General features: G+C 50.2%; 1 protein-coding gene across 10 annotated transcripts in view; it reads left to right on the top strand.

Annotated features, from left to right (window-relative positions):
• The window catches only part of SERGEF (secretion regulating guanine nucleotide exchange factor), a 177,475-nt gene that overhangs the window by 158,011 nt on the left and 2,599 nt on the right, over positions 1-16,865 (top strand). For 4 of the 10 annotated variants that reach the window (XR_014000028.1, XM_081154315.1, XM_081154312.1 and 1 more), the window contains one exon: positions 11,958-12,231. Coding sequence is in view for 8 of the 10 variants with exons in the window: in XM_081154315.1 (XP_081010441.1) it covers positions 11,958-12,231 (274 nt within the window). In the remaining 2 variants the exon portion in view is untranslated. Of the gene's footprint in view, positions 1-11,957; positions 14,413-16,865 lie in introns of those variants that run through there. The other 6 variants (XM_081154318.1, XM_081154320.1, XM_081154316.1 and 3 more) reach the window with 4 other exon arrangements.

The following is a 16,865-nucleotide window of genomic DNA, read 5'->3' as shown; positions in this document are numbered from 1 at the left end:
CTGCTGCCGTGAAAAACTCAGATGGAGAAGGGCCACTGCTCCTTCTCTGTTAGAGACAGAGCAAATTGTAACGACAGGGAGCTATGCACCAAGGACCAGGATCTTAAAGGAAAATGCTGTCCCACTGACATGTGGGTTTCTTGATGAAATGGTATTTAAGTGGCTCTTAAAGCTGTTCTGTCTATTGTAGGCTATTGGCAAAAACTACAGGATCAGAGTAGACTTCCTGGAGGAGAAAAGTAAGAGATGAGGAAGAGTAGGGGGAACAGTATGAACAAAGGTCCATCTGGGGAGGTAGATGAGTGTGTAGATGGGGGGCAGTTCAGTTTGGTGGGAGAAAGGACATTGGTGGAGGTGGCCAGGCGTCAGCCATGTTTCTCTGAAACTTGCCAGTTTGAGCCGTGTGTGTGGTAAAAGCCTGACGTTGGCCTTACACCACCCAGATGCTGTCCTCGGCCTTCCCCTGCGGTGTGGGAGCTGATCACCACACCTCCCACTCAGCACCTGCTTGAGGTGGGCATCTCTTGCTTTCTGTTTTTGCTCACAGTTGTTTGCAATATCTCTTGTACCCACTGGAATCATTGAACCTCCACATTTCATAGGGGAATGGAGACCCACAAGGAAGATGCTTGCCTAAGGCCACCAGCGATAGAGGCCATAGAGCACAGCGGTTAAGAGCTTAGGATCTGGAAACAGACTGACATTGATTCGAGTCCTGGCGCCACTATTTAGTTTTCAGGTGGGCCTGAGCCTCAGCTTCTTCAGGGGTGCAATAGGGATCCTGAACATTCCTACCCTATTGTGGTGTTATGGGTGTGGAGGGGGATGTGGAAGTATCACAGGACCGTTCCTGGTATGTAGTAAGAGCTCAGGGGATGTTAGCTATTAAGAGGTTGGCAATTCCTTAAAAATGGGGACTGTCTTATTTATCTGTGCTCCTCCAACCTCCTCTTCCCTTGTACACATAAAGCGCCCAAATAGTACTTCATCCGGAATTGGTCTTAGAAGGATGTTTGTTAACGGGATGAATGCTCAGAATAAAGAACTGTCCACATTGATGGGCTCCACACGCCAGTCAAGCGTTTTTAGCTTTGGTACCATTTGGTCTGTGTAGGACTGGAGCCAGGCCAGGTCCAGTCTGTCGTGTGTAGCTCAGCCTACACAGTAAAGTGACTTGCCCATTCAGGTCCCGAACCCAGCTGCCTGTGGCCCAGGATGTGTACTTCCTAGGGCTGTGGGTTTCTTGAAAGATAGATGGAGTAGGTTCCTCCTGGCCTTTGGGCACAATGTATGGTATTAGTGCTAATTAACATATAGCTTTCTAATATACAAAAGGTTCCATTCACTCGCACGTGAACCTCACCACAGCACTTGGATCGTCAGGAGTAATAGCCCACATTGCGGGTGAAGACACTGAGACTCAGTACCGGGGGCTGGCCCCAAAGCACTCAGCAGGAAGAGCTAGAGCAGGGTGTGGCCCAGCTTCTGACTCCAACTCTTATGGTCTCTCCACTGAAGGAAGGCCCTTTGGGTCTGTAGTTCTTCCTAAGATATGACCCCAGTGAGGGAAAGGAGCACAGGGCTTGGAGTCAAAATGCCTTGATATTGGTCACAACCCCCTTACTTACCAGGGTACAGCTCTTAAGTGAGCTACCTCTTTTCTAGACATGCTTGCTCCCTGGTCTCCCTGCTTCGGGTTTGAAGTGGGGCTTTGGAAAGTCTGAAACTCCAGCGCAGTGACTGGGAACAAGGCGCTGTTGTCAGCAATGGTGTCTCTCTTGGCCACCTCAAGCTAGCAAGGCTGCGGCCCCAGCAGGTTCAGATGTGCTGTGGAGTGGCAGCCGGAGTATGTTGGAAAGCACTCTCCGTTGTCTTGAAACATGAACCATTAGACCTGGAAGGCCCCTTGGATATCAGCAAAGCTGGTGCCTTCAGCTCCTAGGTACAGACATGGAGGCCCTGGGAGAGGCTGTGACTCACCCAAGACCATGTGCTGAGTTAGTGGCCCCACACTCCTGGCCAGGCCTGCCACGCACGACAGGGCTGGTACTAGAGCTGGAAGTGGAACCTATCGCTCTTTAGCTCTAATGTCTGCCTCCCCCCAGCTGAGGCTGCAGGTTCCCTATGAACTGCAAGTGCCTTCACAGGCTGCCCTGACCGCCCCTCCACACACAGTCCCTTCGGATTGGTGACCCCTGTGGACGGCCCGCCCTGTTCTTGGACTTGGCTTCCTCTCAAGGGAATAAGCTCCTCCTGGGGAAGTGACACATATTCATTCCTAAAACAAACATTTATTGAGCACCTTTTATGTACCCAAAACTGTTCTAAGTGCCGGGATACAGCAGTTGAACAAAATGAAATTATTCTCACAGAGCTGTCCATTTGAGTGGGAAGACAGACAAATGAGTATATGATGGGGGGGGGGGGGTGATGTGCTAGGAAGGAAAATAAAGCAGTGGTGAGGGGGACAGAAGGATGGGGTTGAGTGATCAGGGAAGGCACCCTGAGAACATGACATTGAACTAAGACCCAAATGGAGAGAGAGAGGGAGCCATGTGGATGCCTGAGGAGGAGTGTTCCAGGCAGAGGGAGCAGTTAGTACAAACACCAAAGCCGGACGCATGACTGGCCAGCTGGAGGAACAGCAAAGAGGTCAGTGTGGCCGGAGAGAAGGATACCACTGGGTGCACCACCAAACACAGAGCAGACACTCGGTGTTTATTAAGCGATAGGATTGGAAACCCTAGGGAGAACTCCTTCTTGGGTTTGTGTCATCAGTGGCTTCTCAGTGAGCTCTAGAACCCTTCTCTTCTCATCTGGTGTGGATTCTTCTGGACTCACTGCTGGGTTCCGTAACAGACCTTCTTACTCCTACCCCACTGTTGCTCTAACTCCCAGCCTCCTCTCCACACTGGAGATTTCCTGACTTCTGAGCCACTTCTGGGCCCCTGCCCCTCTACTGGTGCCCCTCAGAGATTTCTGTGTTCATTTAATAAGATGATATTTAGTGGAGACCACTGAAATTTCTGGCCAGGTTCAAAACACCAGCATAAGGCCAGGCCAGGAGACACATAGTGCAGCAGTTCATGCGGAAACAGTTTAGGAGTATAGGTGGGCTGTGGGCTCAGCAAGAGGCAGTGGACTTGGACTTTAGTGCAGCTAAGTGACCTCAGGCTGAACTGATCGAGGCAGCCTCTGGGGCAAGGTGTGCGTCTGGATGGGCTTGGTTGGACTGGGCACCACACTTACAGAGGGATGATGACTACCTGGAACCTACTGAGAGGAGGCGGCCCTGACTGGCCATGGGGACAGGCCACCAGGTCATACAGAGGGAGGATAATGTCACCTGGAGTGAGGAAATCTTAGAGGATAAGAGAGCTGCCTGCAGACTCTTAATGGGAATAAACTCCAAAAGTGCCATATGGTGCCTTTGCTGCTCCACCCCAGGGCCGGACCCCCGCTGGCAGCCCCAGACTCCACATTGGGCTTACTCATCACAGCCCAGCTCTGGAGCCTCATCCTAGGGTGTGCTCATTTCTGGCCCTCCCCAGCCTCTGTTTCTTCATCCACAGAGTGTGGCCAATGCCGTCTCCCCAAGGCTGCTCTGTTAAATGGGATGGGTCATGCAAAAGTCCTTAGCACCACAGGAGGTCCTAGTAGGCCCTCAAGAGGGTTAGTTGCCTTTTCTGTCCCTCGCCAGTACAGCCAAGAAGCCCAGCGAGCTAGCAGTGCTAACAGAGAACACAGAATTCAGAAAGACAGTCTGTGGGGAGGATTTCAGTTGTTTATAAAACAGGCCAACATGTTTCCACCTCGTAAGTTCTAAATCCATCATCCTTAGCTCCCTAGATCTAAGAATAGTCACCCAGTGGAGCCAACGTGCGACAGCACACTCTTTCTGCAGGTGACTAAGGAAATGTATCCACAGCAGCCACAGCACCTCCTGCTCCTGAGGGTGGGGAAAGGGGAGGGGGGAGAGCGCTGGCCTTTGCCGCTCTTGACTTGGTTGTTTCTGAACCTCTCCCAGACTCACCTTCCTCTTCCATACAGTGTTGATCCAGATGCCTTCCTCACCGGGCTTCTCTAGCCATCAAAAATGTGGAGCCTACAGTGACGCAGAGCGAGGTGGAGAGCAGTGAAGGTGTGTCGACCGGGACCTCTGGTACCAGACCACCCACGCTGGGCCTCGGTTCTCTCTTATGTAAAGGGATAGAGATTGGTGGAGAGAACTGAACAACTTTTTGAGCTATGGGGTTCTCAAAGAAGTTCTAGGGCAGTTCCCATTCTTGAATGAGACCTGTGAGGGCAAACCTAGAAAGGCAGCACATTTTTATTTACCATCTGAACCAGGCCATTCCTCTGTTGTGTCTGTGGGAGCCAGCCTGAGGGCCTGGGTGTGTGTTCTCTTACTCAGCTCCTTGCCTCTACCTTCCTTCTCTCTCTCTCTCACCCACACAGACACATTCACACTCACCCACACACCACATAAGTTCCGAGGATCAGAGGGACCTTTGTTTCTCTCACCCCGACTCTGCCCACTGTAGGAATGCTCTCACCAGCTGGGGGCACAGAACCTCCCGGGGCAGGGCAGCGTCCTTCCTGATGGTGGGCGGAAACCGGCCTTCCCGTGGCGTCCACACCCCACATCCACGGGCAATCTTTTGGCCCTCTTAGAGCTAATAAGGCAGCTTCATTCTCTTGCTAGCCATTCATTCATTTGTTCATTCGTTTGTTCATGTGCACAGCAGGTATTTATTGAGCACTAATATATGCCAAGTACAGTTTCAGGTGCTGGGATACAGCAACAAATGAGAGTCCCTGCCCTCAAAGAGCTTGTGTTCTGGTCAGGAGAGAGAAATGATAAACAAACAGTAAAAAAATATATATAAAGAAATAAAGCAAGTAAGGAAATAGAGATGGGGAAGGGTGTAGGTTCCTGTTTTATATGGCGTTGTCAAGGAAGGCCTCTCAGGGTGACATTTGAACAAATACCTGAACAACATGAGGGAGTGAACCTGTGGTTATCAAGGGCAAGAGCACTCCTGATAGCAGGGACAGCAAGTGCAAAGGTCCTGAGGCGAGTACTGTTTGGAGAACAGGAAGTCAGTGTAGCTATGGTGATGTCAACAAGGTGGAACATGACAGGACATGAGGTCAAAGAGGAAGCTGGAGATCGACCAGCTGCTGTTTATCTGAGTAAGAGGATTCTAAGCAGAGCAGTGCCACATCTGACTTAGGTTTTAACAGGATTTCTCAGTTCTGTGTGGAGAATAGACCATGAGGACAATGGAGGCAGCAGAGAGAGACCAGTTAGGAAGCCCTTTGCAGGAGTACCAATGTGAGGTGCTGCGGCTGGTGAGAAGTGGCCAGATTCCTCTGTGTTTTGGGTCTTGTCGATGGTGGGGAGACAGGAAATTGTCCAGGGGAGGACCTAGACCCCACTATTCCACCCTGACTTCCCTCATCCAGGCCGGCTGCCTCAGCGTACAAGATAGAGTAGCTGTCTGTTGTCCGGACAAGAGAGGGCGAGGGCCTGAACCTCCTTCCTGAAGTTGCCACCCAGACCCAGAACACTCAGGAGGCCTGAATTCTGGGCTCCTTCCTCACTGTTCCTTGCTCACAGCAGAACCTTGGGGACCAATTACTGCCAGAAGGGTGAGATCTCCATGAACTTAGTTGGCTGCACACTCAGAAGTTTTTCCCAAAGTTGCTGGACTCAGGTCAGCTGTGTCCACAGTGACATTTATCAACTTCCTGATTCCAGAGCCTTCCTCTCTGTGAGGTGCTCGAACCTCACCCCTCCTGTCTCTCTGCAGTGAGGTCCTTGACTGGAGGAGACAAGGCAAACCATTACCGCCTGACTTTTCCACCCCAGACCTCCCTCCCTCCTCTCCCCACCCCCACCAGGTGCAGGAGGGGCAGGCCTTCTTCGGCTTCCTCAGCCTTGGCCGCAGCGCCCACAAGGCTCCTCGAGGTTTCTGCTCCACAGAGCGCTTCTCTCACCAGCTACAGCCCTGCCTTCCATCGCTGATCTTGTCCCCACACAGGTGGGCTGCTTCTCTGTACCTTTTCTTAATGACCTGGGAAGCAGGGTTTTTGCTAGAGAGGACTGTATATTAACAGAAGAGGTCCTGGAGTCAGACTGCCTGGGTTGAGACCCGCTCTGCTTCTCACTGGCTCTGTTACCTTGCACAGTTCTCGCCTCTCTGGAAAATGGGGGTAATGTTAGATTGTACCTATAGGCTTGTTTTAGGGATTCAGTGAATTAATACTTAAAAGTGTTTACCTCAGGGCCTGGCACACACTAACTATTCACTGATTGTATTACCATTTTCATATGGTTTGGAACTAGTGAAGGAACCTGAGACTTGGGAGCCCTGTATTCTGGTCTTGGCTAGACTGGCCATGTGACCATGGACGAGTTATTTCACCTCTCTGATCCTAGTTACCTCATCTGTAAAATGGAGATAGTAACACCTTATACGGTTGTTGTGGGAATTGAGGTTATATTTGTAGGAACCTGAGAAGCAGCATCTCTAGGTTGCAGCCTTGATCCTTATGGTGTGAGATGGCAGCTAGAGCTCCAGCTATCACATCCACATTCCCAGTGACAAGAAGGAAGGAAGGAAGAGAGAAGAAGGTACAGAGGGGACATGCCATCTGTCTTTGAAGGCAGGTTACCATAAGCTATTACAAACCTTTCAGCTGACATCTCACTGGCCACACCCAGCTGCAGGAGAGGTTGGGAAGTCTTCATTCTGTGGTTCAGGGACCATCAGGAAGCTCTACTATACATGCTCAGGTGTTTGCCCCTTCTTGGCAAGGCCTCCAGCAGAAATTTCGCCGTTCCCCTCACTGGGCTGTAGTCCCAGCACCATAAGGCCTGGTGAGGACCCAGGTTGCCAAGAAGCTCAGGCAGGTGCCACAAGGCCTGAACAGATTTGGGTATTGTGTGTAGCCTGTGCCAGGGACCCTGCCAGTCCCAAGGTTCCGCTGCCTGCAGGGCTCTTAGGCTGACGCAAGTGTGGTGGGCCATGAGCTCTGTCACTTGTCACATCCTGGTCAGGCCAAATCTGTTGAGCCCTATAAGCAGGGGGCCTGAACTCTATGAGGCTAGGAAATCCCTCTCCACTCGAGGCTCAGCTGTGTGCTCCAGGGCCAGCAAAGCAGTCTGGGTGAATCAGGTGGGTGTCAGTGTCCTCAAGGACCTGGCACATGCTGGGCACAGTGCAGAAGGCCCTCAGTAAAGCTGGAAGCCCGCCTGTAACTCAGCTGTTTTGAAAACAGGGTGCTCTGTATTCTAGTTAGCTTCATGAAAGTTTACCGTGAGACGTTCTCCTTCCTCCCCTTTATACACGAGAACAGCCCACATGGTGGCATCGTGCGAGTCCAGAGGCCCTTCCTGTCCCCAAAAGGTTGGCCCTAAGTGGTGGGGGGCGGGCAGGGGCTATGCTAAAATGCTAGAGGAGCTCAGTATTTAAAGACGTCCTGCTGTGGGTCCTAGTGGGGTGGGTGGGTAGCCAGTCTCTCACTTTCTGAGGTTGTTTTAAACTGTTCAGAGCCTTCAGACTCCTCATTCCACCTGAGGCCTTCCCATCTGGTGATGCCCCTCCCTCTCCTCTCTGCCACTTGCCCCTCCCCAGTGTCTGCCTCATATGTGGGCATGAGCTGTCACTGTGTGTCGGGTGCTATGCTGGGGTATTATATATGTATATATCTCTGCTCATGCAGTCCTCCTGGCAACCCTGTCAGGTCATTGGGGACCTCAGTACAATTATAACACAGCTGTGTGTTGGTGTGGGACCCAGGACAGCAAGCACAACCCATAGAAAATAGTATTATAGATGTACCAGAGGCCAGCAGAGTAGAACCCACTGGGTAGATCTGACCCACGGCCTGTTTTGTATGGCCCAATGTGACAGAAACCAAATGAGGCCCTCAGACCTAAAATATTTACTATCTGCCTTTATAGACTAATTTTGCAAACCCTGATATATAACATATGAAGTTCAGTACAGATTCTGTAGCGACACTGCCTCAGTTCCAGGCCTCAGTGTCATCTATAAAACGAGAAAAATCTATAAAACATGGATGCCTCAGAGGTGGTTAGAATTAAAGGAGATAAAGACTACAAAGTACCTAACCTCAAGTGAGTTTCTTTGGGAGTATTGGGGGCAGGCATTTCTGGGGCTCTGCCAGGCCTCTCGACCCAGTGGGCATGAAAGCCCTGGCTCAAGGCCTCGGCTACCCCGGCCCGGAGCGCGGCTTCCTCCGAGCGCGTTTCCTTTGGCAGGAGGAGGGGGACCTGCCAGCTGCCCGCTGTGCCGAGTCCTGCTGGTAGGTCAGCCCTGCCTTCCTCCCGCCCCCATCCCTGCTGACCGTCAGCTGGTGCCACTCCCCAGGGCTGGGCACGGGGCCCACACCAGGTGCTGCGCTGGGCCTGAAGGTCCTAAGCCTCTCGCGCTCTCCCGCCTGGCGGACACTCTGCTTCGCCGCCTCCTGGGGGGCATCCTCTCTGCGTGCATTTCCTCACCCAGGGCCCACAGGCAGGCATCCGTGTCCCCCACACCCAAGCTGTAGACCAAGTATCGCCTTCCCATAAGGGGAAAGGTAGGGGAAGGGGAATCCTGGGCAGCCCACCTCCCTCTGTTAAAACAGAGTTTCGGTGGATAGTGAGTGAGATGTAAAGAATACAGAATTGAAATCATTGAAAAATCAAAAAGGATATTTTCTGATCTAGATAGGCATAGGCTTTCAGTTCTTACAAACAACGGAAGAAATTATAAAAGATCAATCAATTTTAATACTTAGAACCATAAAACTTATGTTTTATATCAAAGACCCAAAACAAAATTTTAAGTCAAACTGAGAAAAAATATTTATGCCAGATATGACAGAAGAAGAATTACTATTCTTAAAAATATTTAAAACAACAAGACTGTTAGTCAATGACAACAACAATAGCTAGTATTTATGTAGTACCACGTGCCAGGCACCATTCTAAGTGTTTTATGCATTCTTACTCATTTAATCCTTGTGAAGAACTTCATGATAAAAGTACTTCCATTCATTCCCATTTAACAAATTAGGGAACTGAGGCACAGAGAGGCTAAGTAACTTACCCGGGGATACTCAGTTAATAAATGGAGGAGCTGGGATTTGAACCCAGGCCATCTAACTCTGGGGTCTGAGCACTTACACTTTTCTATGCTAAGTAGGAAAAAGATAATGGGACAGATAATACACAAAAGAGGAGATCCAAATTCCTGAGAAACGTAAGACTTAATTTTCAATTTCAATGGTAGTAAAAAAATAAAAGTCAAAACAGTGAGATATAATTTTTGTTTTCAAATTATGAAAGATTCTTAAACACTGTAGTAACTAATAAATACTGGCAATGCTGGAGTGAAACAGACTCCCCCAGATTGCCATAGGTATACCCGATGACCTTTCTGAAAGTATCCTGGCAGCACTCAAAACAGCACTCAGGAACCCTGAAAAGGTCCATGCCCTTTGACTAGGAATTCCCATTCTAAGAGCCTCATTTGAGAACATAATTAGATAGACAAAGGTTTGTGCATAAAGATGTCTATAGAATGTTATACAAAATAATGAAAAATTAGGAATAACCTACTTATCTGACAATAGGATATAGGTTAAGAAAATTGTTTAACCTCCATAATGAACAATTAGGCAGTCATTTTAAATAAATCTGTACAACAAATGACACCATAAACAAAGCGAAGGGACACACCACAGACTCCTGGGAGAAGACACTTGCAGTACATTTAACCACAAAGAATCATATAAACAAAAGATACACAAAGAAAACTTACAAATCAATAAGAAAAAGGCAAACAACCAAAGAGCAAAACAGGCAAAGAATGGATATAGGCAATTCATAGAAGAGGCAACTTAGGGCCAGTGGACATAAAGTGATGCGCATCTCACTAGTAGTCAGGAGGTGCACTTGAATTAAATGTACTTACCAGAACTGCAAGAATCTAAAGGCAAATATAGAGGGAAACCATTTCATATCCATTGCTGATGGGACTATACATGACTGCAGCCTCTGTGGAGAGCTATTTGTTCATACCTAGTACAATTAAATGTGATCCACCACAGTCACTTCTAGGGATCAACCCTGCACAAACACCAATTTGTACAAGGAGACATGTTCAAGGATGTTCATTGCAGTGCTGTTTATAATAGCAACAATTTTTCATTAAAGAATTGAAAATGGATAAGGGAAATGGATATGCAAAATGTGATTTATACATACTTGGATACTCTACACAATTAAAATAAATAAACCAGATCCATAACAAGCAGCTCAGATAAATTTCAAAAACAATGCTATGTAAAGAGCAAGTCATAAAAATACATATTTGATAATAGTATCAATACATATTTGAATGATACTATAAACAAACTAAAAATATTGCATAGTCTTTAAGGATGGATATGTAGAAAATATTAAACAAGCATTCAAATATTGTATGCCAGCTTGATTGATTTGACTTTTTTAAAAGAAGGGTTGAAACAATATGGCAAAATGTTAACTAATGTTCTAAATCTGGGTAGGGATGTTATGTGTCTTTTTGTTGAATTATTTTTTGTACCTTTCTGCATATTAAGCTATTTGAAAATTTCAAACAAATTATTTTTAATTTACTTTTTGAATAATTTGCAGTTCCATGGAGAAATATTAAGGGGTAAAAACAGGACAAAATATATACAAATATTTACAAATTTCACAAATTAAAGTTTGAAAGAGATATCTAAAATATTTGTAGTAGTGGACAAAATTCTGGAAGTCTAATTTTCTTTACGCTCATCCATATTTTCCATTTTTCCATGAAGATGCATTACTTTTATATCCAGAAAAAATTTTAAACAATTACAGAAAACTGTGAGTTTCGACCCTAGGAAAGGGTCCAAACCCTAGGAAGAGGTGCCATGGTCGGGTGGGAGCTGGTGGCCTGGCGGAGAGACCTGGGCTTGAATGCTGGCTTTGATACTTTCTTGCTGTGTGGCTCTGAATTCATTCAGTCTCTTATCATTAATAAACCCTTATTGGGTACCAACTGTGAACAGAACAGTGGTACCAACTGTGGGTAGAACAGTGAACAGAACATACGAGCTCTTTGCCTCGCTGGGGAGAGAACGGTCTGAGAAGGGATAGTAAACACCACCGCGCAGGTCGTCTCTGTGCGGCCTACCCTGGCAAAGGACCAAAGGACAGGGCAGTGACAGGAATCACAGTTGGACTGGGCAGCTAGGGAATCTGGTGGCTGAGCAGACATTTCAGCTGCAATCCAAAGGGTGAGGAGGAAACCTGGAGACCAGTAAAGCAAGGACTTCAAGAGAAAGGAAGGTCCCACGGGACACTGTAGAGGAGCTGGAAGAAGGCGGCATCTGGAGTGCAGAGGGTGGGGGTAGAGTTGTGCCAGGGGAGGCCAGGAAGATAGTCACAGGCCAAGGAAAGGTCTTAAGGGTGGTGGGAAGTGACTGGAGGGTTTAAGCAGGGTAGTGACGTGAGTAGATTTGCAGGCGCAGAGGTGTCTGCTGGATGCTCTTTGAAGATCCGAGTGGATGCTGAGCAGCTCCGTTGGAGAGGACGGTGTTGGGATGGAGGGGGTGGTGGCAGTGGAGAGGGAGGGACGTGGAAGGATTTGAGATATTTTTGGAAACAGCATTTTTAGGTCTTAGATCACATATTGGGAGGTGACAATAAGGGGAGGGCCAAGGGGGGAAAGCCAGGTTTGGGGCAGAGCAAGTGTGGGTTGGTGGGAGTGGAAGCAGGGATAGTGAGCATGCCACCAGGTGTCCCTGAGCTTTGGTTTCTTCATGTGTAAATGGGGGTTATGATGTCCCCTGTGCCCCCAGGGTGAGTGTGTCAGCCACCTATCCAAAACCCAAACGGCTTCTCCAGCAGTCTTTTCTCTCCTTCACAGGTGGGGTGTGCTACTCTTGGGGCTGGAACGAGCACGGAATGTGTGGGGACAACAGCGAAGCCGACGTCTGGGCCCCGAAGCCTGTGCAGGCTCTGCGGTCGTCGTCAGGACTCCTTGTGGGCTGTGGGGCTGGCCACTCCCTGGCCCTCTGCCAGCTGCCAGCCCTCCCTTCCCCAGATGCCAGCGAGGATGCCAAGTCTCAGGAAGCCATAGACCAAGAGGGAAACTGGAAGGAAACACAACCAGGACCATCTACCCAAAGCCAACCTGACAGGTGCAGAAGTGGGGGGCTTATGACAGAGACCCTTTAATAAAGTGGCTCTCCCCACACAAAACCTCCTGGAGAATGGCTGTGTCAGGTTGTGGGGTTGGCCAGGAAGGGCTTTAGAGGCACTATGGTTGAGCTGACTACTGGCTGGAATGATGGGAGGCTGCCTGCCTGGTGTCTGGGGCTCTGGGAGACATCTTTTCCCCCCAGCAGATGAGAATGAGGGTTAGGTCCTTGCCAAAGGACATGGGCAGTGCAGGAAAGCTCCAGGCTCTCCCTCCCTGGTGGGGACAGAAACCCAGCCCTATCCCCAGTGGTCGTTCTGGTCCAGCAGCCTTCAATTCAGTAAGACTGAGAGTTCCTAGGTCATGCTCAGAGCAGCCATGTGCCTCTCCTGGGTTTCATTCTCAGGGCTCAGAGCATGTAGCTTTTTGGTTCAAAGATATCAAAGCACCCTGATCAGGTGGCTGGATACCTGGACAGGAAGGAGTTCTTATCTTGGTGACTAAGACCAGGGGAGGAAGGCTCTGGAGTGGGGGTGGAAGGAAGTGGAGATGAGTAAGTGAAGGAAGAGACAAGGCCTGGAGAGGAGACCCCTGGGACAGACAGAGGAATCTGTAATCCAGAACTCACCATTCTGAAGCTCTCAGAAGATTGATGTCTTCATCTGAGCCAGGCAGGACTCTGGAGCTAGTCTGTGTGACTGTAATTGCCAAGCTGTGTAGTTTCAGGTGAGGGACAGGCCACAGCATGGGAAGGGGGTCTGCAGGGACAGCAACATCAAGACCCTAGTCCCTCACATCCGCCCCCAGGCCCTAGCATCTGCAGGAAGAGGGCCCTCAAGTGAAATGGGGACCAGGCTAGACCCCAGGCCCCGGCTTCCTGGTGGCAGCCATGGCCCTGGGGGACATAGTTCCTTTCTCCTGTGACTGGCAGCAGACCTTTGGCCAGAGGGTTTCAGAAAGCAGCTTTTTCCAGGAGACTCAGTAGCAGTGGCCTCAGCTATCCAGCCAGGTCTGTGCCCATCCCATATGGCCTTCCCTTCATCACACAGGAGAAGGTTTGGGTCTGAGAGCGCTAGGCTCCGATGGCTTTAGCAAGTTGCAAAACCCCAGGACATCAGAGCAGGAGGACCTGTAGTTACGTTCTAGCCTCGGGCCTCACACTACATCAGAGCCCTGGGAGTGTCCTGAAAACTCAGTGGCCACCTGGTGGGCTATGGGTAAAGGAAGGCCAAGTGGTCCCCACCCTCCACCTGATGCACAGCAGCTTCATTTTCATTTACGCTACATACTTTACACTACACACTATCTAGACTTTACATAAGGTTTCACTTGACGAGGGGTCCTAGAGAAAGGGTTAAAACCACAGACCTTATTCAGTATTTTCATTGTTCATGTGGGAAAACAGAGGCCTAAAAGGGGGAAGGTACCATCTCAAGACCGTACCTATCACTCCTGTCCCTGGGTCCTGATTGGGAGGTGACACATTTAGGGCTCAGACAAGGGGGCGAGGCAGACAAGGGGTAGCCCTAGGACAAGAGGGGGTCAGCTCAGGAGAGTGGGGATGAGGGCAATCCTGAGCTCCCCAGGCCTGCAGCTAGAGATCACCCACAGCATTGGCTGACCTTGAACAGGAAGGCACAGGTCCTGCTCCCAGGACTGTACCTGGAAACATTGCTGCCCAGGCCAGCAAATGCTTGTCCCCCACCTCCTGGACCCAGTGAGGCCAGTGCATCCCCAAACACTTGTGGAACAGGAGGCAGGACATTGCTATGCACTCTGAGCTGGTCTTGCCAGGGTGACTGAGCCCTCAGAGGTGAAGTGATCGATGGCCCAGGGATGACCCATGCTGGAGCCAGCCCACTATTACTGGCCACCACCCATACCTACGAGACAGGGTTTCCTCACGAGGAATCGCCACACCCTCTCACAGAGTGGCAGTGCCCTAGTCCCTCTTCTGAGGCCTGGTGGGCACAAGAAAGAAGTGTCTCGAGGCTCCTTCCCAGCCTGAAACAGGTGGTGCAGCAGCCCTGAGCCTCTAGCTCTCGCTCAGAGCCTGAGTCAGACCCTCTTGGAAGCATGCAGGGCACAGATAATCCACACGGGACAATGAATGGCTCTTGGCAGTAGAAGACACCGCAGACTGTGCCGTCACCTTGAGATCCAATGCTTGGCCCTCCGGGTAGCGGCAGGCAAGCTTTCTTTAGGGCAGTTCGTGGGCCTGATCTGCTGAGTGACTGAACGCTCCGGGGCTGGGGGGGAGGGGGGCTGTTGACAGTGCCTCCAGGATTCTTTTTCTGGGCCCTTTGATCCCTATTGCTCTCTCTCAGACTTGTAGGTGTTCAAGCCCATCCTTCCCAATGGACCCTGAGCTCTTCGGAGCCAGGGCCAGGGCCAGGGCCAGATAGATTCTGGGACCCTTTCTCTAAGGAGGGGTCCTTCTACAGAGGAAGTGCCCAGAAACTGTTAGTGAATGAACTTGTCCCTACACCTTTAGGGCCACGGTGGACTGGGGAGGTTAAGAGAGTGGGAGCTATGGCCCCTCACCCCCACTCATCCTGGATAGCATAACCATTTGACTGTCAATATCCACCTGGGTAGCAAGTGAACCAGAGGAGCCGACTTGAGAAAATACGCACTCATTTTTAGGAATTACTTTTTTTCTGATAGACTGGGTAAATTGGCCCTCACACTCCTCGTGTGGGAGGAGAAGAGAGAAATGAAGAGGGGGGACCCTGCTGTGTGCTCGCAGGTCTTGGGCCGCGCTCCACAGAGATGGGTGATGGCCCACTATGTACCAAGGGTTAGTGGGATGTTCACCTCCTAACCTGCCACACACACACTCCCCCTCCTGATGGCAGGGACCCCATCTTGACACACCCACCGCCTCTGGTCCCAGTGGGCCATCAGAACAAGACTACATGAGATCGTGCTTGGAAAGCGTGAATCCAGGCCTAGAGCTCAGAGTAGAGCCCTCCCCCAGCCCCCCACACACCCACCACTTCTGAGTGAAGTAACTTAGTGATCAGTTGAAATTGGGAGTTAGCATATTATTGGGAAATGACAGGGATGGGCTAGAGGGAGGGAGTTCTAGGTCCTACGGTGCATATGTGTAGCTGCTGCAAGTTTGGAGAATCACTGACTGGAGCACAGGGGGAAGTGCAAGCTGGGAGAGGAGAGGCCTTGACAGCTAATTTAAGGAGATTCAACCCCATTCTTAGGGCAGCAGGGTGTTTAAGCAGGGAGTGAGATGGTCAGATGTGTGTGGATAGTTCGGAGCAGCATGTGAAGTGGCCCCTTGGTCACCCCATGGCAATTCATGAAGGGCAGGCAGCCAGGTTATGAGGGTTCTGGGATTCAGGAGCAGCAATTCTAGTGTTCCTATCAGTTCCACCTCCAGCTCCAGGAGGGCCTTGGGACAGCTTAACCCAAGCTCTGGAGTCAGACTACCTGGGTTTAAAATCTTGGCTTCATTGGCTGTGTGGCTCTGGGCCAGTTACTTTTGTGCCTTACTCTCTTGCCTCTATAATGGGCATGTTGAATCACTGTGGGTTCTCATTAGTCAACTTTTCTCACGTGCTCGACACATAACAGATTCTCGGTGTATGTTAATCTCCTTTCCCCATGAGCTGTATGGTCCTTGAAAACCCACATGCCAAATGGCTTTGCGTTGAGTCCCACCTGAGTCCACCAGAGGCACTTCCTCCAAGGTAGAGCCCAGATAGAGGGAGGCCACGCGACCTGCCCTGCAGCAGCCGAAGCTGCTTGGCTTCTATGCCCTGGTCCTTATGAATGGCTGTTACATACACAGCGTAAATCTGGTAGCCCCTTGGCTACAGGAGCCCTGGGCAGAGGCCTTACTGTACTCACCCCACCGACCCCCACCCCTTGGTTCCCAGGCCTCACAGGGCATTAGGAAGTTGAGGCAAATGCTTAGAGGGTGTTCAAAACTGTTAGATGAAAATCGGGCCCCACTTTCAGCTCCCCTCACATCTGATCATTGACTGAAATCAAGGGGAGACTGACACCCACTTCTTTGTGGCCCTGGGCAGGTCACTCCTCTGTGGGCCTCCATTCAGAGGTTGACTACCATGACCATTGGAAACCTTTCCACCTGAGCATTTCTAAATTCTCTACTGGTTAGGAAAAGAATTGGAACCCCAATCCCCCACTCTACCCCCAACCAAAACCAAGTGAACAACCCATGCAAATCAAGATCCCTAGGAGAGGTCTCCACCCCTTCCAAGACACCTCTGGGCTGAGTGAGGGGTATGCCATAAGGTGCTCCACCAGACTGGGCCTAGCAAGGGTGCAGCAGGATAGGGCACCTAGACCTGTCAGTCAGACTCCTGCCTCTGGCTAGATCAGACTCAAGAATGGCCCTAGGAGGGAGGTGACGGTGGTCTACACCTAGAAGGGGAGCGTGGGAGTGGCTCTCACATCGCCAGATACAAGGAGTCATGACTATGGCATGACTCCACAGAGAAGCTGCCGTGTTGATGAACCCCTGGAGGATGTGCTTGTCTTAGGTCAGGTCCTTGCATGCCCAGCCCTTCCTGAGAGCTGTCTCCCTCCCCCAGCCAACAGGATCTGCAGGGGGCTGTTTAGAGAGCAACTTCTTCCTTAGGCCCAGAACCA

This window comes from Miniopterus schreibersii (assembly GCF_964146895.1).
Source record: "Miniopterus schreibersii genome assembly, chromosome: 12".
NCBI lineage: Eukaryota > Metazoa > Chordata > Mammalia > Chiroptera > Miniopteridae > Miniopterus > Miniopterus schreibersii.
Note: the sequence above shows the minus strand (reverse complement) of the source record. Positions and strands in the feature narration are given on the sequence as shown.